Source organism: Neopsephotus bourkii, unplaced genomic scaffold (assembly GCF_033783945.1).
Source record: "Neopsephotus bourkii isolate Nb327-2 ecotype Australia unplaced genomic scaffold, CSIRO-AGI_Nbou_v1 NB_1328, whole genome shotgun sequence".
NCBI lineage: Eukaryota > Metazoa > Chordata > Aves > Psittaciformes > Psittacidae > Neopsephotus > Neopsephotus bourkii.
In genome coordinates this window covers 3,487,927-3,514,919 of record NW_026901808.1, presented here as the reverse complement: position 1 = coordinate 3,514,919, position 26,993 = coordinate 3,487,927, and the positions used below count along the sequence as shown (strand labels likewise).

Genomic DNA, 26,993 nt, shown 5'->3' with positions numbered 1-26,993 from the left:
AGGGGAAGTGGGTGTTAAATGCCTATAAAAGCCAGATCACTTACACCAGCACTCAAAATATTTCACTTGTTGCTGTTGATGCCAGCTACTGCTGAGACTTGCAGATACGTAGGAATGAGCGAAGGAGGAAGGGGACGCCACAGAGACTGTGTGTCAACACTGAACAGCTAGTGCTGCTAGGTGACAGACACCTGAGTAGGCAAGGTAGTATCTCATGGAAGCTCAACCAAAGTGTACATGTAAAACCACAACATAACCGTATCTCCACCAGAGTGTGGGCTTTTCAGGTTCCTAATGTGTTGCTGCTTTGTTAAATACAGCAATGAGAGAGGAAGTGCGGGAGAGTTTGCGGTGTTCCACATCATGAGTCGTATTCTGGAAGCTGCAAATGGCATGTGCCTGCCTTTACCTCCTGGTAAGTCTTGCGTTTTGCCTTTTAATGGTAAGTGAGGAGAGCAGTGCTAGGAATTCCTTCCAGAAGAGCACAAGTTGCAGCACGTGTCAAATTAGCTTTGGCAGTATTGAAATCTGTTCAAAACAGTTACAAAGGGGAAGACCGTCCATAAACACATGCAAGTGTAATGAAGGAAAACTGAATAGTTACTATAAATAGAAACAACAAAGGTTCTCTCTAAATAAAGGTTTAGTTCTGTTTTCAGCTTCCACTGGAACGCTTGGGCATAGTCTCAGCTTAGAATGAAGATTTAGACTTTCCTCTTAAAATAAAAGAATATACTTTTCTTAGACAAACTAGACTTCAGTATCAAGGGCTGCAAGGGTCCCTGTCCTGTGGCAAAAAGAGAATGGTTTCTCTCATGCTGTTGCCCTGATAGTGTTTTTCAGTTCTATGCTGTGAAAGGATTATCTCCAGCCTTGATGGAAGTGCTGTTCTTGATAGCACTCTCATTTCCTAGAGCTCCTCATAATCCCTTAGAGTCTTTCCAAAGCATGAGCTTATTTCTGTTAGGGAAAGGCTTCTTAATGCTTTCTTATTCAGTTTGAATCTTTCAAATTTGGATTTCCTGATCTGTCTTCAGTCTTTGAAGCTGCTTGTGGTTTGAGGTTGTCCTCCAGACTTGCACTGTGGGGGCACGAATACTGCCATGTAATGGTGTCACCTGATGACAAGACCATCATCTGCCTGATGTTAAATAAGAAACTTAACATTGTGTGTGGGAATGTGTGAGGGGCAGCCACATACTGAGGGTGGTGAGGCCTCAGGTTTTGATTAATTTTTTTAATTCAGGTTTTGATTAGTCTCCCACATTGGAGATATTCAAGGCCCGCCTGGACAAGTTCCTGTGTGATGTACTCTAGGTTACCCTGCTCTTGCAGGGGGTTTGGACCAGATGATCTCTCGAGGTCCCTTCCAACCCTTGGGATTCTGTGATTCTGTAATTAGGAGGAAAGAGGGAGATAAAAGTCAAAATAATAGAACAATTCAGATATAAAGCAACAGCCTGGAAATGTTTAATGACTGTGCACGACTGTAATGACTGTTTTCAGTCCTCTTGGCTTTCCTCTTTCTGACAGGACTGTACTTGAGAGGACTTAAAGGATGCCTAAATAAGACTACATAAGACTTTGATAAACTGATTCCTCACCAACTAGCAGCAGTCAGAAGTTAAGGAGAGAGTGGTGGTTTTACCTACAGTAATTCCAGTCTCTGATACAGACTTAGGAAAACAATAGTTGGTGGTGTACCAAACAAGTTGGTTTCTCTTTCACAGGTTTTCACACGCTGCACTTGGGGCTTGGTGTTCGATGTCTTCCTCTGCACACCCTCCTGCACTACATTGATAATGGAGTGTTGCATTTGACAGAAACCTGTGTCAGGAAATTGCTGAAAGGTACAGTGAGTTTCATGTGTTTATTTGTTCCCAGCCAGCTAACTGGAGTGATGTCCCTTCAGCCATTCAAACACAGACACAGTGTTTACCACCCAGGAGACTCTTCTGTTCTCAGTGTTGTTTTAGTGAGCACTGTAGCTGATAGTGTTGCCCAGCTGAAAGGAGAAAATTGGAGCTCGGACACTATGATTGAGCTTTTCCATAGCAGACAAAGAAATAGCTGATTGGAGAGAATGTCAGTTTATAGTTTTTCCACTTGGGACTTCTATGAAAGCAAATACTGAAGTTCACCGTATAATTTGTTTGGGGATTTCTGTGACTCTGTGGAAGTGCACACCTATGTTTAAGGAGGTTAGTGTGCTATCCAGTCCTCAGTTTTTGCTTTAATTGTGTTTGGAACAAGAGGAGCAGGCCTGTCAGTCTGACCTCAGTGCCACTGAAGGTTATGGAGCAGTTGAAGATGTCCTTGCTCACTGCAGGGGGGTTGGACTAGATGACCTTCCAACCCAAGCTATTCTGTGAGTCTATGATCCAATTGCCTTTTCTAGGTCAGAAGGGAGGAAGAGGAAACTGTAGCCTGTCTCCCAGGAAGCAGCACATACAGGAACAGATACTCCAGCAGTAATGCCTTTCATCATAGCTGCAGCCATGTTCCCTTGTAATGGGCTATTTCTCCAGTGTTCAAGAAAATATGTGCACACAATATGCTGTCTGAATCTGTGCCTGGTCTTGATAAAATAAATATAAATACGGGGAGTTGTACATAGTCAAAACACATTGGAATTACTGTATAAATTGTTACATAAAAGGGTGAAGTTACATACAAATACACAGAAAAATGTTTATGTAAATGGTATAAACGTGACTGACACTCCTGATAGCCTTTATTTAAAATTAACATTTTCATTTCATTACAGAGGTGTTTTCAGAATGCCTTCTGTGAAAGTGGAAAGATTTAGTCATGTGGGGTTTTGGTTTATTTGTGTTTGTCTTGCAGATCTGGATGACACTGAGAAGAACGAAAAGCTGAAGTTCAGTATTGTCATGAGGCTTCCTGAGGTAACTAATGACTTTGGATGTTGTTTCTTGGATTTTGGAGCTCATAGGCAGCTCCTCCCTGTGCATAGGATCAAGCTAATGGAACCTCTGTCTGCTGCTTGTGACCTGCAGGGTACCGTGGTAACTTAAACTGCACATTTGTCCATAGTGTTTTACAGTGTCTCCAGTACTGTGCAGGAGTCAGACAAGACTGACACTGTTCTGCAGATTACTCATCTGCATAAAGCAATAGGGGGTTAATGGGATTTAAAGAGGATTTATGAGGGGGTTTGTGGTTTTTAGCATCTGCAAATGCCTTTCTCACTCGTGACCTCAGCATTTGGTTTTATACATTGAATCAAATGTGTTCAAAAGCTGGTTCAGTAAAAGCTGTAAAATCTGATTGTAGCACAGCACTGTGGTGGGTTTCAATTACAGCACCTCCTGCTCTGTGAAATCTCCCACCTCACCTGCTGCTGAGGTGACTCAGAACTAATTCCTAGTGCTCCATTAAAAGTTCTGACAGAATGGGAAACTGACTTCTTCCTTTTCGTCTTTTGCTCCCAGTGCACATCACAGTGCTGCAGAGGAACATCAGGGATTCTCCCTTGGGGAGGGCCTTGCTGTAGAACAGGCTTTTCTCAAGTTACTTATTGTTTGCTTATTATGGGCTGTCCATATAGTTCACATGCCCAGAAGTGCTGCTTTGGTTTTCCTCAAACAAGGGCTTCTTTATTTGGCAGCAGTTTTGAGAAGGGGTAGGGAAGGAGAGCTCCACAGGAGGTTCCTTGTCCTCTGTGTCTTGTTTTGGGCAGGGGTGGGTGAGCTGGGGTCAGTGTGGGGCTTCTCTGAGCTGCCAGCCCCAGGCCTGGTGGGCTGAGAGCACTGTTCCAACCGTGCTTTGCTGCCAAGGGCTGAGCTGTGAGTGCTGTAGGGGACATGTACTGCTTGTTACATGTGCACACTGCACTCAGTGCCCCATTGTATCTATTTGCAGCTTTGGGAAAAAATGCAGAGGATAGTTTGTTTGCCTGAAAGGACACTTTGGGGTGACTTGGGCTATTTTGAGCTGGCAGCATTCAGTAGATGACTTCAGTGCCATCAGAAGCAAGTATTTAAGCACCATTGAAACTGTACATGAACTCTTTCAGTAGTCTGTATTGTGATACAGCTGAAAGTAATATGGGAAAAAAAGATTTAGATAGGGAAACTCGCAGAAGGTGGAGCTCATTTCACAGTGTGTTCATATTTGTTTGCTCATTGGTTAGGGTTAGAAGCTTTGGGACATCTGGGTTTGAATCTGTTTTGCCTTTGGGAATGGGAATCAGTGTTATCCATTCCCAGAATCAGGTCCTAAATAACAGGATTCAAAATATGTTCCTAGTATCTATCCTTGTTGGCGTTCTGCTTTTGTAGCATTCCTTAGGCTGAGCCCAAGAAGCCCCATTCTGAAGGAGCACCGAGGAATGGGGCATCAGTGGTGTTCTTTGGGAGAAGACTGGATCTAAGCCAGAGTCACAGTAAAGGATAAACAGTCATTTATGCACCTATTAATGTTTAAGTATACATGCAAAGTGAGAGAGAGGTAATGAGACACACCAATTCATAGAAACTTACTGTGTAGCTCCATGGGTACCGAGTAGCAAGGTTTGGGTTCTTTCCCACATTTTGAGAGCATGTTGTAACCTCTCAGTTACTGCCTATAAAAAAAGGCCCCATGGGTGAAAGTGATGTCTCAGCTTCTGTCATCGCTGTCTGAAAGCAAAGCATCTGTGTTATAGCTTGGATTTGTTGTGGGGTTTTCCCTCCCTTTTCCCCTCCCAAGTTTCCCCTGTCCCATGTTTATGTTCTCAGGTTTGGGGGTTTGTTTTTGCTTACTAGGCTCTTGGTCAGAAAGTCCGACAGGTTTGGAATCATCCGATCAATGCTAACTTAATGGCACGGAAGTATGTGAAGCTCTTGCTCGAGAAGCTGGAGAACAGGCAGGTGAGAGCACATTCTTTAATCCTTTGCTTTGACAGTGTTGAGGTTCCTGACCTTTCTGTAAATTACAGCACACTCGAGGTAACACTGAAACTTGGTACTGTGCAACTCTGAATTAACCTGACATATTCTCCCTTACAGTGTATCAGGTTTGTCCCCGAGAGACTCTCGGTCCCTGTAGAGTTTTTGCCACTTAACTACCTGACCAGCATGTTGGCAGAGATAGAGAATCAAGGTAACGTTAATTCTGTACTTTGGAAGACCAGTAATTGTTACTTTTGATGATTACACTTGGCAGTACCCTGACTGTACTGACATAACCGAGCTCTACAACTGCAGTGATGCCCGGACATGTAGGTTTGGTTGTCTTTCTGCTGATGGGAATTGTCAGGAGGCTTCTTCACTGCACATCCTCTGTGTGTTGGATCCAGTTGGCAAACTTGCGTTTTTGAGAACACGTGTAGTGAATCGTGGTTTGTGTACAGCATGGTGGTAGCTGTTATTCTGTGTTCAGACGGGGAGAAGGGCTTGTTCCTTGTTTATACAGTCTGGTGGTTAAGAGGCAGCCCAGATCAGATCTGCCACCTCAGAAAAGAGCATCCACACCACTAAAATAGGAGGTGCTCTGACGTAGTATTTTCATCTCGAAGCTGTTCGTGTTTGTGAAATACAGTTGGTTTGGGCGTTTGCTTCAGACAGTGAACATCAGCATCTGAAGACTTTGAATTCTACTGAAAAAGCAAGGTGTGCTAAGGGAAGCACTGTGCTGTTTGACGTTACTGGCTGTGCCTGTACTAATAAGCAAAATAAGGTCAGGATAAGGACCTAGAGGGTAAAACAAGATTGTCCATGTATGGATATATTCATATTCCTCTTTGGGAAGGAAAAAGAGTTACAAGTATATGGGAATGTGCTCTGGTCCTTGTTATGTACTAGCACTAACATGGCCACTGTGCTTAAATCTTCTTTTGGATCTCCTGTGTAGAATTCATGTGGAAATCCCTGGCAGCCCCAGAGGGGCTCTAGCTTGGCTCTCTATGGATTATCATTTACTTAACCACACTGACAGGTTGGTTTTTTTTGCCGTGGTGAGCATCCAAACAGCTCACTGAAAGCTGAAGGTATTCTGTGTAAGTGAAAGCACAGTTACACCTATTACCTCATCTGTTGTAGATGATGTTTATAGCCGACTGCAGGGCTGAGTGTATGACAGCACTTATAATGGTGTAAACACTCTCTCATGATTCTTCTCTAGGTGTGCAGCCACATGAGAAACAAGACCACGTCAATGTAAGATTTGTGGAGGAAACAGCACTCAAACACACCATGACACTTTTGGGTCTCAAATATTCCTGAAGCCACCCCTATTGAAGGCTGCCCAGCTGTGGTTCTCATCAGAAGTACTCGCACAGAAGCAAGTGTGCAATCAGTTTTTTCTTTGAAACTTAAATGTCACGTTGTTTCCCAGGTCACCTGCAGCTTTGGGTAGCCACCGTTATGGACGTAAGCTACTCAAAGCAGTGTTTGGTCCAGTGTGTTAATGGTGCAATTACTTACTTTGAGATACACCTTACAGAAATGCATCTGACACAAGCCTAGGTTTGAAATATGTCAGTGACTTCGTTTTGAAATGGTCAGTCAGTGGAACTACGGCGGGTATCAAAACATGCTGTGAAAATTGATATCAGTGTCAGTTATCTTAACCAGCTAGACAGTCCTGTGAAAGGTAGTCCAATTGTCTTGTACTGTAACAAGAGGCCAGTAACTGTTTACTCATTTAGATGAATAAAATTATTTCTTGGTGTGATTGTATGAAGCAGGTAAGAATAACAAATGATGAATCAGTTCTTGTATATAACGCATCAGTAATGACGTGTTCAGCCCTCATGGTGGCTGTGTGTTACCTTACGGTACTGCTGTCTTTGGAGTTGGCTTCTAATATATTCAGTTTTATAATTAGCACAAAATATAATTTCTTTAAAGAGCACGAGACATGGTTCTGTTGTTTGTTGGTTTGTTAAGAAGACAGTCTGGGTTATTCCTGCTTCAGGTAAAGGCAAACCCACTTGTGGGATTGCTTTTGCTCAGGGACTGGGATATACTTGGTGGGTAATGCGGGAAGATGGGGAAGTCTGATGTATGCCTCAAGGGGATTTGATTTTAGGGGAAAACAGCCAATGAACTCAATTGTATGCTGTTGCCTGCTATGTAATACTTTTATAGCCCATCAACTAGATGGATTCAAGTCACCAGCAACTGGCCCTGACTTCCCCCCAACCACCATCCCAACAGAGAATGAACTTTGATAGAACCAGATGAGTTCTGTGGTAAAGGAACAACCAGCATCAGCAGGCAACGATCCAACACTGCACACAGCCTTTCCCGCCCTGAAAAATTGTTACAAGGGATGGAACCCGGCATCATGGGCCAAATGGACTCAGCAGCTTTTTAGGGATTGGTCCATGCACTAAGGAATGATCTCTCTCTGTCTGTGTGTGTGTGGATGTAAGAGCGATGATATACTGAAAATGTGGGATCTGGGCATGACATGAATGGTATGGTATGAGGGGTGGATACTGTCCTGGGTTCAGCAGTAGCAGTCATTTTTTATCCTTCTTAGTAGCTGGTGCAGCGCTGTGTTTTTGACTTTCAGCCTGGGAACAGCGCTGATAACACCGATGTTTTTAGTTGCTGCTCAGTAATGTTTACTCTGACCAAGGACTTTGTGAGTCTCATGCTCTGCCAGGGAGGAGGGGGAACCGGGAGGAAGCAGAGACAGGACACCTGACCCAAACTGACCAAAGAGGTATTCCATACCACAGCACGTCATGCCCAGCATGTAACTGAGAGTTACCCAGAAGGGCTGGCTCACTGCTCGGTCAGGCTTTGTATCGACAGGTGGTATTGTATTCTCTTTCCTTGTTATTTCCCTTACGATCATCATTATTGGTGGCAGCAGCAGTGGTTTGTGTTATACCTTAGTTACAGGATTGTTCTTCTCTCAGCCCATGGGAGTTACATTCTTTTGATTCTCCTCCCTGTCCCTTCAGGAGCTGGGGGCTGTTGCTGGAGAAAGGCGGGGGAGAGTGAGGGAGTGGACTGTGTGGCTGACTTGCCGACAGGGTTTAAACCAAGACATGGAGTCACGGTGCTTGTGACATTAACAGCTACTTTGTGGTCAGTATTTAACTTGGCTGAATGGTAACAGACATGCTTTCAGTGTAGTGTAAATGCTGTTGACCCTTAAGATTCAGCAGCCAGCAATGTCTCTGCTGTCTCAGGTGCTGCCTGTTCAGACTTGGATTGGCTTCACCACAGGTTTCCTGAAATGCCTCATGTTTGCCCCAGGCTCAGTTGGTTTGAAGGGAGCCAGAGCACCGTAGGGCCGCGGCAGCGGGAGGCTGTGCTCGTCACTGGGGATGTAGGCAGTGGGCCGTGGCTCGGCTGTCGTGCGGATGTATCTGGGTGCTGCAGCTTGTTCCTCTTCTGCAGCGCGCTGTGGAACAAACAGGGGTTATGTACTTCACACTGCGGTGCTCTCTTCAGCCAGTGTACAGGATGCCTCGCAGAGGAAGTGCCTTGTCTAATCCTTAGCAAACCAGGATGCCCAGAGGGGGATTAGAAGAAAAGCATGAGTTACTGACTATGTAGATGTGAGTTTGTCCTTTCAAATACTAAGCAGTTTGAGCCTTTAATGCTTTTGGTATTTGTGAAGAAAACAGATTAGATGAACTTTTAAAACTTGTAGGAAGTGTCACAGAACATCTTGGGAACAAGATGATAGTTCTGATTTTTCAAAATGGCTTTATTTACACTGACATACCTGCATGCACGGACATACCTGCTGTATCCACAGCACTGAAAGGAAACCAAATCATAGCATGAGAAGTGTTAATGACAGAGAAGTTTGTTATCCTAAACCCAGTTTTACTGCAGCACTTCTGTGTGAGTTCAGGTTCTTGTAAGTGTATGCACAGTGTGTACCTCTCCCAGCTTTGTGCACCTTTCAGGTCCCTTGCAATGATCAAGTAAAGGAGTCGTACAGCAAAGCTAATTTCCCGTCAGCGAGAGTTCCCTCTATATGCGCATTTCTCCTTGATACTGCTTTTTCTTCTTTGGGATCACTGATGGTCTCAACCACAGAGGAAAGTACCCAGCAGGGTACAGTTTGAAGCACTCTTTGCTACACTGCCCTGCCTCCCCTCAGTGCCTTGCCCAGCAGTCTGGTTTCTTGCTACTTCTCATCTGATGTTCACTGCCTCTGGTGTGTGGAAGACACTAAATTTGTTTTTCCTGAAGCCCACACCCACCTTCTGCAGCTTTACCTTGAAAACAAGTGGAACACAGGATGCACCCTTCAGCCCTCAACAGGATCTCACAAATTACGTTAATAACCGAAGGTGAGTTTTCCTTTTAGTGTACTGTCTCCCCAAGATTCAAGGGCCAGTTCTAAGGGGTGTTGCTGGACTGCAGTGTACCACTTCAGTAGTTATCTCTGCCTGTGCCATCATCTCCAGAGTCCTGGAGCTCTGTGTTTGGCAGCAACCAGTTACACAGCAAGTGAGCACAGCTCTTTCCAAAAGACAAGCTAGAGCAGTGAAAAGAGATTAATTGCAACGTGTGGCAAAAACTTACTTTAGCTCTGGCTTCAGCTGCTTCTTTTTGCATCTTCTCATTGTGTAGTATCTTCAAGCACTCATTCTCTGTTTCTTCAGGAGGGGGAAGGCCTTGATCTATCCTTGATGAAACAATCATCAAAAATTGTTCCTTGTCTCTCACTTCCTGCTGGAGTTTCAGGGCAAACTCTTGCTGCATGGATAACTCTGCAACAAGAGCCATCATCTTCTGGGTTCTTGCCTTTATCTTCTTCTTCGTGTTGTTTGTCTGGAATAAATAACAATTACATTTTCTTTAGGGCTTCCCTAAAGACACTTGCTGGGCAGGACACTCAGGTAAGTGTTAGGTATGTGGCAACAAGTCCAACCAGACAAGGTTTTAGAAACCAGCTCTATATTGAAAATGACTTAATGCAACAGGTGGAGTGTTTCTGTGTGCACCTGGACCCACAGCAACTGGCAGCATTGACTCTGCTACAAGATACAGAGAAGCAAGTGTGTAATTACCTCCTGCCCTTTCCAGCTGAACAGCACAGCTCATGCTGCCCTCAGAAGCCTGGTACCCAGATGCTCATTGAGTTTATGCACAATTAACTTTGTAATAAGGGTGCAATAAGCCTGATCCTTACAGGATAATTGAGTGATTATGTGGACACAGTGGGGAAGTTCTCCTTGGCAGGGGAGCGAACAGAACAGGAAAGGGACAGGAATGCCTGAGTCTGACTGGAGAGGATTTAAACAACACTCCCCCAAAGTAACATACTCTTTTTTAAGTGACTAATAGGGAATTGGGAGAGTTGGAGCACTTTTGAGTCTAACTTTCCAGCACACTGCTGGTTTTACACTGGTTTATTAGCCCATAGCCATGATTTCACAAACCCAAATAACAGTCAAGTTGTTTCTCTGTGGAAAATTAAAGCTTTATGATGAAGATGTGTTTTGTGCCTGAGTCCCAAATCTAACACCTAAGGAAAAAAAACGATCAACCTTGGCCTTGTTTTACATGAATTACTCAGCATTTTTTGTCTTTCACTCAGTTCTACTCTTTTTTCAGCTTTTTTTTAAGGAGGTGGGGGAAAGAGGATTTGTTGCTCTTCCCCAACCAGTATTATAGGCAGTTAAAAGGAAATAGCTGTAATTATATAAAAGTAACTGCTGAAAATGAGTTTTCTTTCCTGTGTAGTTCTCCCTGCCTAAATAACAAAGAAACTGAGCCAGATACTGAGTTTTTGGCTTTGTGTGTTGGAGTAGAATCCACCTGGCTCCTGATATTTTAGCTTTGACATGTTTGCTATGGCAAGGCTGTTAAGTGCATGTGCAAAAGGAGGATATTACCCGAGAAAGAACTAATCCTGTATCTTGCTGAAAGTTGCTACTGGTGGTGCAGCTTTCAAAAAACAATTACACTCACCTAACGGTTTCGGTATGTCTGTATTTCCATCACTGCTAAACGTCTGTATGTTCTGAAGGCTAACATGATTTGCCTGTCCATATTTCCAGCTGCTTTTGTAACTCACAAGTGAGTCATCTTACCTCTTGCCCAAATACTGCTCCATTTAGTGTAGGCCAGCATGCGGGGCACGTAGTGCCCTTCTTACCCTCTTAGCCATCAGCAGCGTGTCCTTCTTCCTGTCCTCTGCTGCAGCATGGGCTCTGCTCAGCAGCCTTGAAAGGTGCTCGTAGAGAAGATCTGTTTCTAGCAACTTCTCTTCCTTCTGCACCAGCTCTCTCTCCAGCTGCAGCAGGAAGGATGAGGCAGGGAGAAGGTAAACGAGAGGGGAAAGTGCAGCACAAAGTGTGATTGCTTTGAGAGCTGCTGGAATAATACTGGTGAACAGCCGTAAGTCATCACCACCCACTATCTCCAGAATTTTTACCCTCCCTGCCAGCCATCACCCCAAGTTGGTTCAGTTGGTTACTGTCAGTTCTTCAGTACCAGACCAGGTCCTCTTGGGGGGCAGGGGGATACAGCAGCATTATTACAGCCTTGCTGTGATTTTCTTGCAAGCAATGCTTTTATTTCCTAGTGATAGATATACATAATTTTAATCTTCCAGTTCCTCGAGTCACACCATAGTGAGGTGGTTTCAGCTCTTGCTTTAAATACCTTTTCTCTCCTGCTGTTAATAAAAATAAAGTATAGGCTCCAAACACTAAGAAGTAAAAAAAGTACCATTTTTCTACTTAAGAAGTAGAAAGTAAGTACCATGCAACTAAAAGAACTTTAAAATCACACGGAGGTCAAAAAAGAGCATCTGAACTTATGATTCCAAGGAACCTGCCCCCCCCATATTGTAATGTGCAGGTTGGTGCTGTGACTGGCCAGGCTGGCAGAGGTTGCTGGGGGACTGCCCAGAGCTTCCCCCTGCAGCCCCTACTGTAAGAAGGCAAAGTTCCCATTAGCCAATCATAATTATTCTCACATATAATTATTACTCTTACAGAAAGTTTACATTTAAAATGAAAGATACCAATTGCTTTTTCTAAGAGGTTAAATACAGTGGGATAGCTTGGGATGTAAGAAGTAGTCTTACCTGCTCGATCTTTTTTAGTAGCTCAGGTGGAGATGGGTCCTTCCCTCCCAGGTCTCGCTTTCTGCTCTCATTTGCGGGGTCAGCAGAGATTTCCTCCATCTGTTTAATCCTGTCCTTGCACTGGGAATGCTGGAAAATGAAAACAGACGGTATTTTGACAGACAAGAAGCCAAAAGCGTGACCAGAGATGGAAGGCCTCTGTATCTCAGACCAGGATAACCACACCAAAGGGACTGGCATGGCTGCTCTGCCACCACCTAGACTTAGAAGTAAGACTCTGGCTTTGGATGCTTTGGGGGGGGAGGGGTGTGTGGGGGGTGGTGGTGTATAAATCAAAGCAAAATGATGCTGGTCAAACACTAGGAAACACTTCCCTGCAGAACTGGCAGTATGCAGACCTCATTCTCCTGTCCTACTGTTCATGAATGGGAATTTGAAAAGCAGCAGATTGTGTCACAGAAAGTCATCCTATAATGCACAAATACAAATCAGCTTCATCTTACTAATGCTTTAAACCATCAACCAGGGTCTCAAACACTTGTTCCCTTGAGTTCTCTTCCATGTGCAACACAGCCACCTGAAACTGTGTGTTAATTTAGCCACACAGATGAGGTTTCTTCACTGAGCCACCGGGAATCACAAGAGCCCTGTAATGGAAGATGATTTTCACCTTCTGAACATGTTTGGGAAGCCAGAAAAAGGCTGTTCCAGGCAGTGATCCCTTCCTCGGCCCCTGCTGGGTGGCCTGGATGAAGACCCATGGGTGATTTGCCTTGAGCTGCAGGGGGGTGGGCTCGGGGCAGCTGTCTGCAGGCAGGGGATGGAGCCTGGCTGCTAGAGTGAGCTGAGACCTGCCACAGCCCCAGCTCCATCCTGAGGAGGGAGAGCAGTGCTGGGAATGGCAGGAGCCTGCCCTGGCACTGCTTCCTTCACCCTGCCTGGGTCTCTGCAGCCCGGTCCAGCCAGTGCCTCCAGCATGGAGGCGGCTGCATGGGACTCTGCTGGGACTCGCAGTGGGAGCTCATCCCCACCTACCTCACCCCCCGAGCTTGGTCCACAAAATTCACAGACAAGGTTTCCTTGTACTGTGAGGGAGGGAGGGTAGTATGGAAGATCGTAAGATGTTCTTAATTACTCTTAAAGGGAACTCCATTTTGACAGCTGCAAGACAAAGACCCTGATGTCTGCCAGAAGTTGAGTCCCACCAGTTCAGTCTGTCCTCAGACTATGTTTTTATCCTCAGGAATACATCAGACTTTTAGGATGGGCTGTCTTGCTTTATTCTGTACAATCTTATGTTTAATCAGTTTATGGATGTAGGAAGGATGCATGTGCCTGACAGTTTGGTTGCAAGTTAAACCTGAGCATCCCACTTCCCCACTGGTTAACACTGATGGTCTCATCCCTGCAGGCATCCAAGTTTTCTGTGTTAAAGTTCCAGGCACATGTCCTGAAGTGACTCAGTGGTGACACTGATCAATGTGTCACTCCCAGGACCCACAGAGGCAGGTGTTCCCTGACCTTGCTGATGTGAGACCTTCCTATGGAATATCGCTTCCCAGAACGCACTGGATGGATCCATGCTTCACATAAATACTTCCTGAAGGAGCGATTGGGAACAATTCTTCATGTTTGCACTTGCAAAACAGTGGTGGGATTTTGTGCTTGGACACGCACCTGGCTGTCTGTCAGTGCATTGTCATTGCAGCCACGATGTATTGGCACTGACATAACATGACCCAAGTACATTGCTAGGAATTCTAACCATCAGATACTATATTAAGGAAATAAGTGGTCACCAGCTCTCAAGGTTAGGAACAGTCACCAGAAGTACAAAATCAATGTTTAGATGTTGCTACCAGGATGCTACTAGGATGGTTTAGTCCCTCTAAGTTTGCAAGTCATGGAAGAGGGAAAGCTGACAGATCTCAGGCGGTAATGGGCCATTACCAGAGCACTGGTCTTAAATACTGCTTGGTATGGTAAAAAGTGTCTCGCAGCGCTTTCTTTTGCACTTGGTCTAAGACAAGGCAAAGGAAAAACCTTAAATGACTGTAATGTACAATTCCCTGGGCAAACCACGATTCAGTGTGTAACCAGGTACTGGAAGATTTGTTTCAGTTCTGACCAACTAAAACTCAAGCCAAAGAATACACGCCAGGGGGAAATGTAAAAGCAGGACCAGCACAAATAAGAGGATGCAGCTGTACTTCCAGTGATTTTTCCTAGCTGGGGCCAGATTTCTCAGCCACTCACTCAGGTGAAAACGCGTTGTGGAGGTGGTGATGCCTTTATGAGATTAGGGACTTGCAGGACTGAATAGCTAGTTGAGAGCAGAAGGACTAAAACAGCACAACCACTGTCCAAAATGGAAAGAAATTCCATAGAAAGTTTCATACTATGCTTCAGTTTAAAGGCAGTATGAGTTGGAAGTGATTTGATGCAGGCTAACCCAAAAGTATGGAAAACAAAGCACATCTAGAGATAACCATGCTATTCTGACGGCTTAAGTGATGCGACTATAGGCATCTTTCTTTATTTTCTCCTAATTTGTAGTATTTTCCTTGGACAAAACTTTATGTGAGTTCTAACAGATTCTAAGTCCCAAACCAAACCAAACAAATCACTTCTTTCTTGGGTGGATAAGAAAGGCTCTCTCAGAGAGGCTTTTCTACATTTGTTTGTAATCAGTCAGGAGGAGTGGTTGCAGGACAGGCAGACCAGAGGGAATACATGCCTAGATAAAGGGATGGGTCTCAGGAAGTGGAGATCTGCTGCTTATTTTGGAGATCTCAGAGAAGGTAGGTGAGATACATCGAGCACTAGAAAAGGGCAAATATCACACCAAGGCTTTAAAACTGGGGTGGGAAAGGAGCTATAGATAATACCACTTTCTGAAGGATAAATCTGGAACAAATAATTAAACTTTCTTTGTATGAAGCTAGAAAAGCAGAAGGGACATCACAGCACAAGTGTGCTGGGTCATACCAGACCTGATCAGTTCCCCACTATGATAATTTACAGGTGTGTGGACAACAAATAGTGGGTATCATATGTCTTGATTTGACACAGCTTTGGTGTGGTTTCATGTGACATTCTCACAAACAAGCCAAGGAAATGGGTTCTTGATGAAAATACAAGGTAAATAGCCAGTTAAATTCAAACTTATCTTGGTCTGAAGAAAGGCCTGAACAAAAGACATAATATTAAATAACAAATGCAGGGCACTGCATGTAGGCAGGAAAAACTGCACAAGTACGGAATCAAGGTCAACCAATTAGGTACTCTTTCTTTAAGAGGGTCTGGTTGTTACATTGATATGAAGATGAATCATGTCATGCTGCAAGGAAGGCACCATCGTACCTGGACACATAAGCAGGAATGTAACCTGCAAGATGCCTCAATGAATTCTTTCACTCTCAGGCACTGGTATTTGCAGTGCACCTCAAGAAAGAGACCAAGTTGCCAAAAATAAAAGAAGTTAAAAAAAAGGATGATCTCAGAAAAATCTGTGAGGCTGATTGAAAGAACCAGGGCTGTGTAGCCTAGCAAAAGGATGGGAGAGGAATGTGATTAACTTTATTCCAGTAACAGGAAATGCTGCAGGGAGGAAGAGAATGATCCGTTTGTCATGTCCCTGGTGGGCAGAACACAAATCAATGTTCTCACACTGCAGCGAGAGAGACCCAAGCTAAAGGTTAAGAAAATCTTCCTTAATGATGCAGTGTGGAGATTTTCATGGGGTTGTACTAAAACTTGGGCAAACACCGATGCCAACTGCCTCAAATAAATTGTCAGTCCCTATACGTCAGCTGAACTCTGAGGCGTGAAAGTCCCATCGTGACAGCTCAGCACATCTACGTGTTGGACTAATTAGTGATTAATGCTAAGTATTTCTGGGGCATGAAGGCAGTTTAGTTTTCATGGCTCATTCCAGTCAGTGGGAACAGCCCCTTGCTGTGCAGTCCCAATCTAAAGTTACATAGTTTTAAGGCCAGAGGAAACCACCTTAGCATCTCACCAGGTATTTTTTGTGTCAGACAAAGGAAGCACCTGCAAATATTTTGGGATTTAATGCTTTACATTGATAGTAATGAAAATACTCAGTCCATGTCACCAGCATTTGCTTAGAAGAGGTCTGGTATTGATTAAGACAATGGTATTTCATTAGCTAAAACTATTCATAGAATCATAGAATAGTTAGGGTTGGAAAGGACCTTAAGATCATCTAGTTCCAACCCCCCTGCCATGGGCAGGGACACCTCACACTAAACCATCTCACCCAAGGCCTCGTCCAACCTGGTCTTGAGCATTGCCAGGGATGGAGCATTCACAACTTCCCTGGGCAACCCATTCCAGTGCCTCACCACCCTCACAGTAAAGAACTTCCTCCTTATATCCAGTCTAAACTTCCCCTGTTTAAGTTTTAACCCATTACCCCTTGTCCTATCACTACTGTTCCTAATGAAGAGTCCCTCCCCAGCATCTCTATAGGCCCCCTTCAGATACTGGAAGGCTGCTATGAGGTCTCCATGCAGCCTTCTCTTCTCCAGGCTGAACAGTCCCAACTTTCTCAGCCGATCTTCATACAGGAGGTGCTCCAGTCCCCGACCATTCTCGTGGCCCTCCTCTGGATTTGTTCCAACAGCTCCCCCATGTCCTTTTTATGTTGAGGACACCAGAACTGTACACAATACTCCAGGTGAGGTCTCACGAGAGCAGAATAAAGGGGCAGGATCACCTCTTTCAACCTACTGGTCATGCTGCTTTTGATGCAGCCCAGGACACAGTTGGCTTTCTGGGCTGCAAGTGCACACTGAAGCCGGCTCATGTTCATTTTCTCATCGAGCAGCACCCCCAAGTCCTTCTCCGCAGGGCTGCTCTGAATCTCTTCTCTGCCCAACCTGTATCTGTGTCTGGGATTGCTCTGACCCAGGTGTAGGACCATGCACTTGGCATGGTTAAACTTCATGAGGTTGGCATCAGCCCACCTCACAAGCGTGTCAAGGTCCCTCTGGATGGCATTCCTTCCCTCCAGCGTATCAACCGAACCACACAGCTTGGTGTCATCGGCAAACTTGCTGAGGGTGCACTCAATCCCACTGTCCATGTCAGCGACAAAGATGTTGAACAAGACCGGTCCCAACACTGATCCCTGAGGGACACCACTCATTACTGGTCTCCAGCCAGACACTGATGTGTTTCACTCTGCTGTGGATATAGGCAGCTTCAGATGGAAAGTGTACGAGTGGGATATAGATCAGTTTGATGCTTAAGGAGCTCAGGTGGAATACAGGAGACCCAGGCAAAATTTTTGCTCTCGCTGGCACACAGCTCTGACTTGTGCTTTTCCCCTTCCCAATGGGCACAATTGCCACCAAGACAGGGATGCAGTTTCTGCAGCCTGTAGAGTAAAACCTACTCATTCATCCCATTATTCCAAGAGGTGCATCTCTAACAGAAATAAATATATCTTTTGTTGAATAATCATTTGGCATTCAATGCTGGAAAGTTTAATTCACCTCTGGAGTGAGAAAAAGGTTCTGGGTAATGGGAAGACTGGGAAATGCAGGAGAGGAGAAAAACAGGACAGATAAGATGTCGAAGTCTGAAAAATACCCAAGACTTAAAGAGACATGAAAGGTAGGAAAAAGGGAGAAGAAAATTCAGGACATACACGATTCACCCTGCCTAATTCAGATGCTCTATACTGTATTTCAATTGTAGATGCCTTTTGAAGCATCCTGACATGATTCAAAGTTCTCCATACCATCGATGAAGAGAGGTAGGTGCCTTGAGAATAAAGACCTCCAGGAGGAGTACTGTGCTCCCAAAATCAGGATCTCCCTCTGGAGGCAAAGACACTCACTTCTTTCTATTAATAGAGACCTTATTCACTTATCTGTATAATTTTTCCTGTGGGCTCCTAACCCGAAGTGAAGGTTAGGCACCCTGGCTCCTACATAAGGTCACAACGGAATGGAGAAATAAAAATGATGAGGAAATCTTAGAAAGCATATTTACAGACTGTATTTTAGGAGTTCTAAAGGTCTCTGATAAAATCAGGATTTCATAGTCCTGTGGTGCAGAGACTCCCTCTGAATATTTATAACAATCTAAACCAAAAGACAGACAGGGAGTAGCCCAAAAGGAGCTCCTGCTACCACCTTGTCAGATTTCAGCGTGGCTCCCGAGGTTGGTTTCATAGCCAAGTGATTTAGATCTGTATTCACCACACCAATGCAAAGTCTTGTGCAAATGATCACCATCGTAAGATCCTTTTCATATCGTAACTGAACAGATGCCAAGTTGGATTTCAAATTGGGCCAAATCTGTAATCAGTACAGGAATTAGCAATCTGAATTTGGAAACCAACACCAGAATTCAGGTTTGGGCTTGTGGCTTTTATCTAAATCATGGAGATAAAGCCAAACAGCTTGAAGGTGTTTTTCCCTAGATGTAGTGGCTATTTGCAGTGGGAGGAAGAGTATTAATGCTAGAACAGTTGAGCATAAGGAGACGGCTGGGTTAACGGTCACTTTGAACTATGTAACATATTCAGTAACCACAGCATCTAGTTACATTTTGAAAGCTGGTAACTGGTTATTTGCCATTATTCACTGGAAAATCTCTGATTTGGGAGCATTTATTAAGACTATTCCATCTGTAATATCATACCACTCTGTATTTTCCTGCTTTTTGATTTTATGTCAATGTCATAAGATGATTAAAAGCACTTGTAACAATAACCTCCCTTTAACAGTGGTTTTAGGCTTCACATGAACCATTGTCACTAAGGGGAAAGACTTACAAATGCAGAACAGAAAAAGCAAAGCTTTGTGACTGACTTAGTTCACAGAAATCACCTGCACTGTGTGACTCAGAGCTCAGTGACTTCCAGTCTCTTTCCAAATCTCACCTGAAAACATGGCACTTTTTCTTTTGTCTATTGTCTATTTTTCATGCTCATTCTATTTACCATCTAAATCTGTAATAGCACGGTAAAGTCCTTTGCGGTATGATTTTGTGTAAGGTAATGTACAACATTTTAGTCTCTTAGCAGAGCATACAGCTTCCCAGAAGCAGCAGAATAGTGCAAGCACTATTTAGCAGTGAGTCACAGCTCCCATCGATCCCATTACAAAAGGCGATGTACACCCTAATTTACGATTTTGTGCAGGCACTAACAGAGTATGTATGGAAAAAATTACCATCTGGAGATAAGGTCAGAAGTAAATGAGCCATTTCAGAAAGCAAGGAAAGAATGTCCCAAACACTGCAGTTTGTTAGTTGTTTAATGTCATTTTGTAACTAGAACTAAAACTTACACTGTTTTTGTGAAGAAATCTATGTGGATTATATCATTGTAGGCAGCAGAGTTTCCAGAGTAGGCCCAGGGTCAAGTGTGAATTGAGTTATTATTTTAGGAATTGGAAGGACTAAGTATATCTCCCACCCCTTCCACCTACCCCCATCAATACAGTTTTAGCAAACTTTATCTACACTGCCATTTTTTCCCCATGACTCCCATTCTCCAGCTTAGTCACACTGACATTTCATGCTATGGGGAGGGTTAGCTGAGATTCCATTTGGAATGTGCATGTGCATAAAAAAGTGCATCAGGCAGTCACAGACAAGTTTTGCTGGACTATTGTATTGCTAGACTATTTGCTATTACTGAACTATCTGTTAAATAAGCCTCCGAAGTCCAGGCATTTTTTCCTGTGAAATTAACTTAAGTTTTAAAATACAGAACAATACAAGCCAAAACCAAGGCTTGCTTTCCCACCAACCTGTCTCTGAAGCATCATCAGCTGTGCATCCAGGGCTTTCTTTACTGGGAGCATTTTGAGCAATGATTCAATCTCTCTCTTCTTCTCATCTACCTTCACCTTCAGAAATTTGATCTTTTCATCCATAACTTGAATCTCAATATCTCCATTTCTACACAGCATCTCTTGCGTGTGTATCCTTTCATATAAAATGCATAATTCCTCTTCCCTGTCTCTGAGCAGAAGACCACTGGAATAAGCCCCAAATGAAAAGGTAAAGTTTAAAAAAATGTGACTCATATTCAGTGTATTCCATCCAAGAACAGAAGCGGTGACCTGGGATGACAGTAATAATTTGGGATAACATATAAACCTTTTACAAATGCTACTTTAATATCATATTACCCTTTTAAATAGGTAATAAAATCATTACAGTGTGAAGATCAGACAACAAACCATTGCAGAGTTTACTCTAGTCTCTCATATAATTCTAAAAACTCTTCTGGCCTTCCACAGCATTAATTTAGAAGATGGATTAACTGGATCAGGGAGCTTTACATCTTCTGCATTTTTATACCTTACCTGTGTGCAAAGCACAAACAGAGCAGGAGGCTACAAGTTCTCAAGACATTCAGCTGTCAAGCCACCATATGTTTTTAATAGTAGATCTGAAGTATGAACATCATCAGCAATGGAGAACCAACACCTGTGTGATACAGAGCAGCACTGACACTGCAGCGAGGCAGACTGCTTAGGGAAACATACCAAGGCTTTCATAGTCTTTCAGTATCGCTAACTAGGAATGCTCATAAGCTTCATGAATGTCAAAATTAAACAGCACATTATATCAAATTGTCATGAATACCTCTCATTATGTTGCTGAAGAACTCTTTCATATCTTTTGTGTAGCTGCACAATCTCCTCTTCAATTTGGGTGACTGTATTGGTAAGTCTCTCAAGAACCGAATACCTCTGCTCTTTCTTCTCTTTCATCTCTTGCATGGCTTGTACAATTTTGAGGCAATCACTTTTGAGACTGTCTATAATCGCTATATTGTTTGTATTCTTCAGCTGTTGTTTCTGCAATTTTCTTTAACATAACATAAAAGTAGGAAAGCTTTCAGCCCTTTTGATTTGAAAGCAATTTCAGCAGTTAAAAGCAAAGCTTAAACTAATTCCTCAAATACACAAAGGATCTTCTATGTCACTCTGCTTCACAGATGCATTACAAGAAGTAGAAAGGCTCTTTGAGAATAGCTTCTCTCTGCAAGATCTTTACAGCTTGAAGAGAACTGGATTATGGCCCAAGTAAAATGCTACAAATGGTGCACTGCACTACAGCTGTTCTCTACTGGGTACCCCAAAGTGCCATAAGAAATAAAGCTCAAGAGCAGAAACATAAAATGTGATGCAAAGTCTTAATGTGTAGAAATCCTGCCATTCTATTTAACAAGAGATCAATATGTAAATAATTTTGTGCTTGCAATTCAAAGCTCTCCAAGTTTATAAAAGAACGTATCACAACATGCACACAAGACAGAAAATTGTCAGTTTCCCTGTCTGACAGATGAGATAAAATCATAATGAAAGGTTCATGACAAGATTACACTAAAAATCCACAAAAATGAAGAACACAATTCATTATTTCTAGCAACCTTGCTGGCCACCCTCACTTAAATGACAGATTCTTGTTGCTATACAGATCGTTCATTTTCGTACAACATGGAAGTTAGAGTTACTGCATTTAATCTGTGGTAAGTATCACTTCTTGATCAAGATACTATTTATCTACATTGGGAAGATATTTGTGTCAACATACAAAAGAGGTAGTGAAAGGAGAAGCATAGTCTTCCGTTAAGATACAGAACTGCAGATGAAATGTCCACCTCCCCTCATGGGCTCCATTGTTAAATTGCTGCATCACCATATGAAGAGCAGCGAGATGCTTTCTGGTTCATTTCCCCATGTGTATAACTCTTCTGAGTTCCACATGGTGTTGCTAAATTGAATTAAACTTTTGTAAAGCAAGAAGCATGACAGTAGTAAGGATGTGTTATTAAATATTTTCTGATAAACCTTCATTTTATTTGGACTGATACTTGTCTGTCCTCAAAGCTGTGAGGACTGCAGATAAGTCAGTGATGCTGTGATACTAAAGTCTCTTACTGGGATTATATTTTTTTTTTCCCATAGGCATTTCCATTACTAAAAATTCAGTAATTCTTGCTAGTTTTAAATCTAGATTTGCAGAGATCAAAATGCCTGTTAGACCAGAGTAGGGTTGGTCATCTATAATAATTAGATATGCCCGGTATCTAGACAATACAGATCTGCCTTCTTAGTCTTTTTTTCTCCTTTCATCAGAAATTGACTGGGAAGGACTCAAAAATTGTTCCACAAAATGTCAGCATCTTGACAAAATCACTTAAACCACTGACATTCCACTTCTTTTTTTAGCTACCCCCAGCATGACTTTGAAATCAACCTACTTGGGGATTCGCAATACACTTTGAGTGGCTGTAACCTGAATGCATTCTTTGGTCCAGTTGTGCAAATTTTTGGCACCAAAAGACAAAGTTTTTTGGGAAAATCAAGTTATTTTTGAGCTACTCAGTTTTATGTGCTGTTTTCGATAAACGGTTAACTCTTCGTTACCTTTCTACTTTCCCAACTACTAATTTCAGAGACATTGTCATTCTGCCTATATTGTAGAAAATCATCAGTAGGATGACAAAAAGTGGCAAAAAAATTATCCCCACTAAATAATGGTCTAGGAAAAAAAAAGTGTCACAAGCACCACTTGTCTGCCTCACTCTCTTTGTTGTGAAAGCTTAGTTTGACTAGGATTGCCTGGAAATTGAAACCATGTTTCATTTTATTTGAAATAAATGTTTTCCAATAAACTTCAATTTAAGTTTGAACCAAGAGACCCAGTTTGTTTTAATTTAGTAATTACACAGTGGCATTACTAGATAGTGACTCATTTAATAGTATCACGCACCAGTTCACTGTGGAATTGTATATGCATTGGACCTCTTTTTTTCTAAGGGTAGAAAGTGTGACTACAACAGTATTATTCATATTGAATGAAAGAGCATGCTAATGCAGATGCTAGAGGCTCAGAAGAACTGTAATCAAAAGAAATGTGATGACACTTTATCCTTTCAAAGGATGAGTAGCCAGACAAACTTCAGACATGTTTTGTGCCATGCAGTGATGCCCAAACTAATTGTGAAGTGTTAGGGTGACCAGAAATTAGATTATGTAAGGGTGTTGCTAAACGTCTTTGTTTGAATCAGGTTTTAGAAATCAGGGTAATGATTATCAAGCATGATATAGTTGAAGTTAGACTAGATTCTCTCTCAAGATTCTTTCTAATCTTACATTTCCGCAGATGTGACCTACAGCTTACTTAAACTCACCTTTCCTTGGTTATAAGAGTATTCCTTAAATTTTCTATTTCATTTTCTATCAGTTTTACCCGTTTTTTAATTTCATTTGCTTTCTGATGAGCAGCATGCACCAAATCTATACATTTACTCCTTTCATTTTGAACAACCTCATTTATTTTAGCAAGTCCTTGGAGTCTGAAGAAATGACAAATGTGAAAGAAATAGTTATTAGAATTTTATGCATACACTACTTGGATAAAAATTGCATTAAACCACATTTTGTAGCTAATGTGTTGTTATTATTCTCTTACTCTTTTTGGATTTTTCTTCCCCTCTTTTCAAACTCTTTTATTTCAAGATCCTTTCTTTTTAATTCTTTAATAACATTTTGGAGTTGTATCTGAAATTTAAATAGAATTCAGTGAGCACTTTAGATATATCAAAGAAATGTCTTCAAAGAAATTACTCAGAACAGCTGTTTTTACTAATAAACCACTGTAAAACCAGTCAAGGAAAATACGTTGAGATGAGAATTTTCTAAGACCTTATTCCAATTATAATTTAATGCTTTTATTGCAGCAACATTAAAGACCACATTTTTCCTACGTATATTAAGTTTACAACAACTGTTAATGTAGATAATTTGATGCTGCATCTTAGAAAGATTGGTCCCTTACATCTAGAGTTCTACTGTTTCCTCTCAGTTCCATCGCTGTGAAATTATTTGGCATATGCACCACTTTTCAAACAAATTCTATTTTACTCTTTTCTGGCTTTTAAACAAGCACTGATGCTTCAGTAGAATGGCACATTTTCATTCTGTTAGGACTCTGGACCTTTTGATTTCAGTTGTATTCAGTCCTTAATAGTCTGTATCATTAACCATCTATGGACAGGTCTTTTCTCTCTTCCCAATTGTATCAGGAGGAGGAGGAGGCTGGCACTAGAAAAAGCTGCTGGATGCTGGGCTGCAGCTCTGGGCATGTTTGTGTGTTGACTAATTTGTATTGTTTATTTATATTTGTTATCCTTTTATGGACTTTTATTGATGGAACAAAGCATGACATGTTTGCTTATTCTATTTTTATAGACAGTCAAAGATCCCTAAGGTGCTAGGAGTGTACCTTATCTAACTTGTTTGAATACAGACATACGTTGTGGAAGCATGAGTAGTTTATATACTGTGCATATTTACAGCACATACATGGTATTACAAAGCCAGCAAAATGCAGGCAACAAACCAACAAACACAATGACTGCTCAGTAAGAAAAGTTTTATTTGCCTCTTTTTTAAAATTAATATAATGATTTATGCCTTGAAATCTAACAGGAAAATAAAAATTACTTCCTGTCCTTGGACTGAGTAGCAATTCTCTTTATCTTCTAATGGCCATATGTTTGTAAAATAAAACACACTTGTACTTCTCAGAATTTCAGTTGAGGCTCTATGCTTTCCTGCCTCTTTCTTTCAAAATTGTTCATTTTACTCCATAGGATTGAAAGAAAATATCCTTTCAAATACCTTGTTTTAATTGCAGCGTGATGTTTTAATATACCGTTGCCCTGCACTGTAAATTGCCAATGAAAGTGAGCTTCTTGTGTTGTGATGGAACTTCAAAGTGGGAAATGAGAGTCCATAAGGTTCCCCTCACCAGTAATGTTATTTCTTCTTACACCAGCTTTTACTTTAGACAAGTCTTCCTATTATATGAGATAGATAGATTTTTACCTGGACTTTCTGAACATCCCTAGATTTCTGTTCCCTCTCTTCAACTTTGAGCCGTATCAAATGTGCAAGTCTGGACAACTCTTTTCTGCCTTTTTCCAGCTCTTTGTAAAGCAAGCCTTCTTCAGCAATGCATTCTTGTAACACGCGGGCATCCGTACCCGATATCGTTTCCTAGAGAAAATTAAATTCAATTCCTTATGCATTGATGCATCATTGTTGGCAAACCCAAAATTGGAGTACTTTGGGTTTATCTGTAAAGTGAACATGTATACAGACTACGAGGATTTAAAAAAACAACCCAACCCAAACTGCTTTAAAATTACAGCTGGACCATCATGCGCAGGCCTTTTAATAAGATGTCCAAATATTTCATCACCTAGAAGCATTCCTGTTCCTCAGTCTAGCATGTCTTTCAGCTATTATTCATTGGGCAGAAAGGTTTCTTGTGGCCATATAATCTTTAAAGATCTTACTGTCAGGTCTTGACATGTCCACACTGCACAATGGAAGACACTGACTGAGCTTTCACATTAAGAGACCAAATTTAGACATTTAAAATGGAGCAAAGTATTTGGATGCCTAGAGTTGTTAGAGATTCAGTGAACTCTAAAAAGCTATCTGTTCTAACCAGTGGAGGTTAACCTCTTTAGAAGGTGAATGGATGGCTTCCTAGGCTTCACTGACTACAGGACTAGATTGTTACTGGCTATCGTGGCACATTAGGTACATATCACATACACAAATAGTGACGTGTAGATATGGAACATATGTGTATTCAAACACAAGCTGAATCCCACCTGATGATGCTAACGAATTCAAAGACAGCACATGTTTTATCACTGGAAAGCGGCACCTAGAAACTCCCATAATTTTTTTCTTCAGACAGTCCCTTTACTCTCATGATTGCAAAGCAATTGTTACAGTGAAAAAGCATGAGGAAGCAGAAATCAGCACCTGTTCTATTAAACTTCTCTTGATCACTTCAACTTCTTTCTGCAGTTCTTGTCGTCTTTCTAATAATAATCCACTAGTTTTAGCAATAGCTTCTGCCTACAGAAATAAACCAAGCACAATGAGTGATGCAAACAAAAGATGTGAAAAATATAAACTGCAGATAATGTATTTGAAGTAATTACACAATTTAAGAACTGAATTTTCTCTCTTACAATACCTAGACCAAGAGCTCTTCATTGAGTGGAGTTCCTCAGCAACATAGCCATGTTTCACAATTTTTCTTTTGAGAATTTAACTATAAACACTAATCTTCACAAAGCCCAGTTTAGCTACTGAATTTCTAAGGGTTATGTTTTTTGAGCAACTAAACTTGTTAAAAAGGTAACAATCACCAAGAGAGACTATGCAAAGATGTCACCTTCTAAATTCACAGAGGATTTTCAGAGTTAAATTCTCACCTTACTGAAGGAAAACCAAAACAGATCCACCACTGATTTGAAAACAATATTTCACACCTGTGTAATTTGTTCTCATATTTTTTGCTTTTCATTAAGTAGGATTTTCCTGTTTCCTCGTTAGGCTCTAGGAAGTCAAAACTAACGAAACAAACAGGTTTGTAGAGCTTTTTCTTGTACTTTATAGAAAAAGTTGTTTATTCAGTCAGAAGTGGTGAGGGAAGACACATTAGAAACTACCTTCTGACTAAAATACATATGAACAATCCCACTAAAAATACTTGCAAGATGTAACTCGTAAGGCAAAAGTTGCATTGGCCCCACAGTCATTAACTTAAAACTTCAACTTTCTTTACAGTTGTAAGTAAGAGATAGCAGATTAACTATGCATGCCTGTCTGTAATTGAAAACATGCAATTCACATAGGTGGGAATAAATGACACTCAACAACACATCTGGAAGCTATTCAAAGATAATATATACAATGTTGTAGTATCTCTCAGATCTCAACCAGATGTTAGAGTATAAAACACTATACCTCAGTATAGATAATGAGATGTTTAGCAGTTGTAGTTTTCCCTTCTGTGATAATAATATAAAATTAGATGTTCTCTTGCATTAAGGGAAAGCAAAACAAGAGTCACAGTAAAGTTCAATCTGTGGAGTTATT

General features: G+C 41.8%; 2 protein-coding genes across 7 annotated transcripts in view; one reads left to right on the top strand and one right to left on the bottom strand.

Moving 5' to 3' along the window:
* The window catches only part of GSAP (gamma-secretase activating protein), a 48,147-nt gene extending 41,286 nt beyond the window's left edge, over positions 1-6,861 (top strand). For both annotated transcript variants that reach the window (XM_061366372.1, XM_061366371.1), the window contains 6 exons: positions 321-415; positions 1,731-1,850; positions 2,848-2,909; positions 4,770-4,874; positions 5,013-5,106; positions 6,127-6,861. In XM_061366372.1, coding sequence (XP_061222356.1) covers positions 321-415; positions 1,731-1,850; positions 2,848-2,909; positions 4,770-4,874; positions 5,013-5,106; positions 6,127-6,227 — 577 coding nt within the window. In that variant the 3' untranslated portion in view covers positions 6,228-6,861. The remainder of the gene's footprint in view (positions 1-320; positions 416-1,730; positions 1,851-2,847; positions 2,910-4,769; positions 4,875-5,012; positions 5,107-6,126) is intronic.
* Positions 6,862-8,015: 1,154 nt separating this feature from the next.
* Positions 8,016-26,993, bottom strand: part of LOC133219202 (coiled-coil domain-containing protein 146-like) — a 71,474-nt gene continuing 52,496 nt past the window's right edge. For 3 of the 5 annotated variants that reach the window (XM_061366366.1, XM_061366367.1, XM_061366370.1), the window contains 10 exons: positions 25,869-25,964; positions 24,915-25,085; positions 23,497-23,585; positions 23,216-23,380; positions 20,659-20,883; positions 19,815-20,043; positions 12,022-12,150; positions 11,086-11,223; positions 9,507-9,755; positions 8,016-8,367 (listed from right to left, as the gene is read on the bottom strand). In XM_061366366.1, the coding sequence (XP_061222350.1) occupies positions 8,164-8,367; positions 9,507-9,755; positions 11,086-11,223; positions 12,022-12,150; positions 19,815-20,043; positions 20,659-20,883; positions 23,216-23,380; positions 23,497-23,585; positions 24,915-25,085; positions 25,869-25,964 (1,695 nt within the window). In that variant the 3' untranslated portion in view covers positions 8,016-8,163. The remainder of the gene's footprint in view (positions 8,368-9,506; positions 9,756-11,085; positions 11,224-12,021; positions 12,151-19,814; positions 20,044-20,658; positions 20,884-23,215; positions 23,381-23,496; positions 23,586-24,914; positions 25,086-25,868; positions 25,965-26,993) is intronic. The other 2 variants (XM_061366368.1, XM_061366369.1) reach the window with 2 other exon arrangements.